The following is a 5592-nucleotide window of genomic DNA, read 5'->3' on the forward strand; positions in this document are numbered from 1 at the left end:
TTTCGATTTTCGATTTTCGATTTCCGATTTTCGATTTTCGATTTTCGATTTTCGATTTTCGATTTTCGATTTAGACCGTTTGAATCGTTTTGAGCCGTTTCAAGCCGTCTCAAGCCGTTTTAAGCCATTTTAAGCTGTTTTATGCTGTTTTTAGCCTTTGAAAGCCGTTTCTAGCCGTTTAAGCCGTTGTAAGCGGTTTTAAGCCTGTTTAAGCCATATCACCCAAGTACTAATTTTAACGACTGTTCAAGGTTATAGAAAAATTACCCCTGTGCGTGTAATCCTTAATGTCCTCAAGTGTATCCGGCAATCTTTTGAATGTATTAAAACGTTGACGCTGGTTAACCTATGGACTTCTACTCATAGAGTGGGATGTCGTTGAACAGTCGTTGAGCTCAAGATTGTGTATACGGTTAATCTTCCGTGAGTCGATGTTCTGTTACTCGACTTCGACTCATGGAACCGTATTGAAAATCAAATTTCTTGGTTACTTCAAAGATCACCTCAAACAACTTTCCGTACCTTTTCTGTACCATAACTCGATATTTCCATGAGTCGATGGTTCCTACAACATCGACTTCAATATCGTTTGTTTGGATCTGTACGAATAGAAGCCTTATGTGTGAATCTCTAATAGATTACTGATTACGCTTGTAGATCTGAAGGTATTGTATTCGATAATGATCTCTATAGACTGTTTCAGTATCCAATACTTTATGGAGTATATTTTATTGATCTTGTTGGAATACAAAACTTATTCCTTAGCACCCTAGAAATTACTTGGTGATTCTTAGAGCTGAAGGACAGTACTCAAAGAAAGACTTGGATAGACTTTGAAGAGCATGTATGTTAGGATCTGTTTAAATAGGAACCTTATCTAATATAGCTCTCAAGTGATCATTGGTCGCGCTTACAAATCTGAAAGCCTGTACTTAAAAAAAAGTTCTTAGATAACTTCAGACTTTCGTTGAAATAGTACTTGATTGGGCATATTTTATTGAGTTTGACTGAAAGGAAACCTTATTCATCAATGCTTATCTATAACTGAACGACATAACACCATTTCCAAAAGCACTCTTTCCTACTAGGTTTTCGCTCCAAAAGCTTGCATAGAAGTGCATTGGAAATGAGCCTTACATCGATGAAAGCTAACGATCCAAACCTAGGACGTGTTTGTTTTTGTTTCAAATCGATACTGTACCGAATGTTACAAATTGATGGAGGTGCATTATGTTTTGTAACGAGAACTAAACTAGAAAAAGAGACACTTGAAGCCAGGTAAGGGTCAATAAAACACAAAACTAACATCAAACTTAATTTATTGAACAACTTTCAACTGTCTAGACAGCAATGATTCGAACTGAGTCATTGAAGCAGACCGAAAGTAATACTTTTAGCACATCGAATCCTAGCTATTATTATTGATAAAGGTACGAATTGCCGCGCAATCACTTAATCCGCGGGCTTAAATAGTCAACAACAGAATTGAGGCGAAACCTCGAGCGCTTCAAACGGACACAGTTAAGCTGCAAATCCGATAGCTATTGTACATCATCCTCTCCAGTTAAGTGGTGGAGAGTACCTCCTCTATCCGTCCTGTTATCTACAGTTCAATCACGCATTGAAACGCATCCACTTCAGTGGGCCAGCACGAATCCCACCGTTGAGGTGATCACCAAGCAGATAACACTGCTGGAGGCCGTCACCGGCGCGGCGGTTGATCCTGGCGCAGGGCTTGTCGGGGATGACGAACCGGCCGGAGTTACCGTGCTCTCCGTGGTCACTGGCGGTGCTGGGGTCGTCGTTGAACTGGGGGTGGTGGTAGGTGGTTCGGAGGGAGTCGTTCCAGGTGTTTCGGAGGGTTGTCCCGTTTCGGCTCCGGTCGTGGACTCCACCGTAGTATTCGTTGCTAGCTCCGTTGTTGTTGACTCCGGTTCAGTTGACGCTGTTCCGTCAGTTGGTTTGGTGGTATGCTCTGTCTCGGTAGTCGAACCTGTGCTTCCGGAGGGTAGTTCCGTTGACTCTGTTTCGGCTTCGGTCGTGGACTCAACCGTAGTGTCCGTTGCTGCCTCCGCTGTTGTTGAGTCGGTTTCGGTTTGCGTTGTTCCGTCGGTAGTTTCAGTGGTGTTCTCTGTCACAGTTTCCGACGGAGTGGTAGCGGTTGTCGGAGATTCGGTAGTCGGAGTATCCGAACCTGTAGGATCCGTGCCCTCCGGTTGGGTAGGTTCAGTTTCAGAATCGCTGGTTGTGTCGGTTTCAGCATCGGTGGTCACTTCTACGGTTTCTGTAGTTTCTGTCTCCGTGGTAGTACTCAACACGTTTGTTTCTGTTGTAGGAGATTCCGTTTCAGTCGAACCGATCTCCGTAGTCGATTCCGTGATACCAGGTGTCTCAGTAGGTTCTGTGTTTGTAGTTGTTGATGATTCCGTCGTCGTAGTATCAATCGTAGTGGACCCTGTTACCGTCGGCTCCGTGGGTTCTGTTTCGGTTTGGGTCGTCTCGGTAGAATCCGTATCAGTAGTAGATGATTCCGCTGTCGTAGTCTCAGTTATCGTTGATTCAGTGGAATCTGTTTCAGACTGAGTGCTGCCGGATTCGGTAGTCGTTGAATCGGTTTCACCGCTTGAGGTCTCCGTTTGAGACTGTGTAGTATCCGTTGTTTCAGCGGTCGTCGTATTCTCCTCAGTTGATGTAGATTCACTTTCGGTTGTTTCAGTCGACTCGCTTTGAGGTTCTGTAACGGTAGACGTTTCGGAATTTGTGGTTTCAGTAGTCTCAGTAGTGGCCGGCTCAGTCTGAGTTGACTCGGAAACTGGATCAGTTGGTTCTGTTCCGAAGGCAGTCGAATCAGTCGGGTGCACCGTTTCCGTGGATTCTGTTACAACAGGCGATGAACTGTTTTCAGAAACTGTAGTTTCAGTGGTTTCAGACGGAGTTGATTCCGTTGCGGAAGCTTCAGTGGATGCAACAGTTGATTCAGTGGCGGGTTCGGTATTCTCAGATGTCTCCGTGGAATGGAATTCTGTCGTTGAAACGGTAGTTTCCAACGGATCAGTCACGGCGGGTGATGAGCTTTCCGTCTGACCAGTTGCTTCGGTTTCGTCTTGCGTTGACTCTGTGTCCACAGATGTGGCAGCAGTCGTAGTTGTCACTACAGAGGATTCAGTTTCCGTGGTGCTAACTGTGGAATCCGGCTCGGTTTGAGGCTCCGTTACAGTCGACGTTGTAGTATCCACCGTTTCTGTTGATTCGGCCGCTGCCGTTGATGAGGGGACTGATTCAGTGTTTGTTTGACTTGCGGTGGTCTCCGCTGTAGTTTCTGATACACTTGGATCTGTCTGTGATGAACTGACTTCTTCTGTATCTGTAGTTTCAGTTTCCTTTGTTGGAACTTCTGTTTGAGTACTTCCCGTTCCCTCGCCAGTAGATTCGGTCACTGCTTGTGTAGTTTCAGATTCCGAAATGGTGGTGTCTGTTTCCGTAGTGTTATCTTCGGTTTGCGTCGTACTCTCTTCATCGCTAATATCCGCGCCACTGTCATCTGAAACTTCCTTGCTGGCCGTAGTAGATTTCATCCGTTTTACATTGTCAACCTCGTTTTCTGCCACGTCAGCATAGGCAACTTCACCCGCGCTTTGCTCTTCTGTGTCATTATCCACCAGTGTGCTAATCCGATCACTATCGATGGTTGAATCTGTAATATCCAGCTTGCTTACCACCATCGTAGGTCTATTGCTGAATTAAAAAAAAAAATCACTAATTATTCCAAATGTACTAAATTTATCAAATCTACGCATCAAACGCACCTTTCCCAGAACAAGGGACTCCCACTGGCAAGCAAAGCCCCAGCCAACAGAAACCCCGTAGTGTACACCCATTCCACGTTCTTCATAGTTCGTCCGACCTTCGACTAGCACTAAACTATAACTAAATCTTGTCACTAGATCACAGTTTGGTTCCAGGTTCCAGGTCGCGCACGCCTCCCTTTAGATGTTATCGCCCGTATCGATCCGGCGCAAATGAGCCATCATCGCGAAATGACCTAGCCTCTTATTAAACCTGCCCTTAACGATGCATCCACCCTCACACCGCCTCATGCACTCTACACTTGTTGCAATTCGCAAAAAGACAACCGATAGCCCGGCGTCAAATCTGTTACTATCGACGACTACGACAGTTATCGGTCCCTGTCTCAAACAGTACTCTTCACCTGTAGTCGACACTACCGCAACCCGTAGATATTGCCGCCCGGTTCAATTATTCACCGCTTCAGGCACTTAGGTGGTGGTGGCAAAGTTTCTTATCGTTTCCGTCTTTGGTGCCGATGTCACCCAAAGAGAAGTGTCGCCTCGATCCTGATGGGTTCATTGTCAGGCCTTCGTTGAACCCCTCAGAGATTTTTGCTACCTCGAAGAAGATCGCCCATAGACAGCCAGAGAGAGAGAGGTCAGGTACTCGCTGCTGAACCTCTCCAGCTTTTACGACTGACTGGTTCCCCTCCGGTAATTGAAATTGTTACCTCGTCCGGAACCGAGTTGCAACCGTGCGCGTAGAATGATGAATATTAAATGATGGAATCCTTTCGACCTCGTCAGGTCGAAATCAGAATGAGACGTCAAAGGATGGGAGGCGTGAATTATACTGGTGGGAGACAAACAGACTGTTACGGTCATTTGGGTCTGCAGTTTCGAAATATAGGTTGGTACTTACAATCAATCAATGAAAGGAACCTATTAGAGGCAATCGATTTGCTTTTATGAGCGGTGGTGGTGGTGGTCTCAGTAGAGTCTAGACAAAGTGACAATGCAGACTCATCGGTTTGTAACAGGTCAGTGGAATTGTTGTTAGTTTCGGACTTCAATTATAAGATTATGCAATGGTTGCTCTTACAAGGAAGAAAAATCAAGAAACTTAAACAAGCGGCTCATCAAATCAGTACCATATACCATTACATCTGTAATGAAAACCAATGTTGTTATCGGAAAAAAATTGAATAAATTTGATTCATGAGGATTCTTTAAAGAATTCTATGAAGATTCTGCACATAATCCTTGGAGGATAATTCACAGAATTCTTGGAGGGTTCTCAACAGAATCCTTGGAAGATTCTCTAAAGCATACTTGGGCGATGGTCCAAAGAATCATCAGAGGAATCTTTACAGAATCCTTGCAGGATTCTCCAAAGAATCCAAATAATCCTTGGAATATTCTTCAAAGAATCTATAGATGATTCTCCAAAGAATTTTTGGGAAATTCTTCAAAGTCCTTGGATGATTCTAGAAAGAATCGTTAGAGAATTCTAGAAAGAATCCTTGGAGAATTCTTCTGAGAACCTCTGGAGAATTTGCCAAAGAAACTTTGGATGATCATTCGATTATCTAAGGAATCATTGGAGAATTCTTCAAAAAATCCTTTAAAAACTCTCCAAAGAACAGCAATCCTTGGAAGATACTCTGAAAAATCCTCGAGGAATTTCCAAAGAATCTTTGGAGGAATCTCCAAATAATATTTGGAGGAATCTCCAAAAAATCTTTGGAGGAATCTCCTACGAATCCTTTAGAAATTCTGGGAGAATACTCTAAAAAATCGTTAT

The 5592-nt window shown here is 44.0% G+C and overlaps 1 protein-coding gene across 1 annotated transcript; it reads right to left on the reverse strand.

Annotated features, from left to right (window-relative positions):
- Positions 1–1302: 1302 nt before the first annotated feature.
- On the reverse strand, positions 1303–4478 carry LOC110674120 (mucin-5AC-like). The gene is made up of 2 exons (XM_021837822.1): positions 3807–4478; positions 1303–3735 (listed from the first exon to the last, which is right to left on the reverse strand). The coding sequence occupies exons 1-2, from the start codon at positions 3890–3892 to the stop codon at positions 1638–1640; spliced, it is 2184 nt and encodes a 727-aa protein (XP_021693514.1). The 5' UTR covers positions 3893–4478; the 3' UTR covers positions 1303–1637.
- Between the last annotated feature and the right edge of the window lie 1114 nt (positions 4479–5592).

This window comes from Aedes aegypti, chromosome 1, assembly GCF_002204515.2.
Source record: "Aedes aegypti strain LVP_AGWG chromosome 1, AaegL5.0 Primary Assembly, whole genome shotgun sequence".
Classification (NCBI taxonomy): domain Eukaryota; kingdom Metazoa; phylum Arthropoda; class Insecta; order Diptera; family Culicidae; genus Aedes; species Aedes aegypti.

What these genes read in the sequence shown, in the direction of transcription:
- LOC110674120 (XM_021837822.1), bottom strand. Translation starts at nt 3,892, where the DNA reads ATGAAGAACGTGGAATGGGTGTACACTACGGGGTTTCTGTTGGCTGGG. An exon ending in AGTCCCTTGTTCTGGGAAAG is followed by an intron (nt 3,736 to 3,806) that starts GTGCGTTTGATG and finishes TTTTTAATTCAG; the next exon opens with CAATAGACCTACGATGGTGG.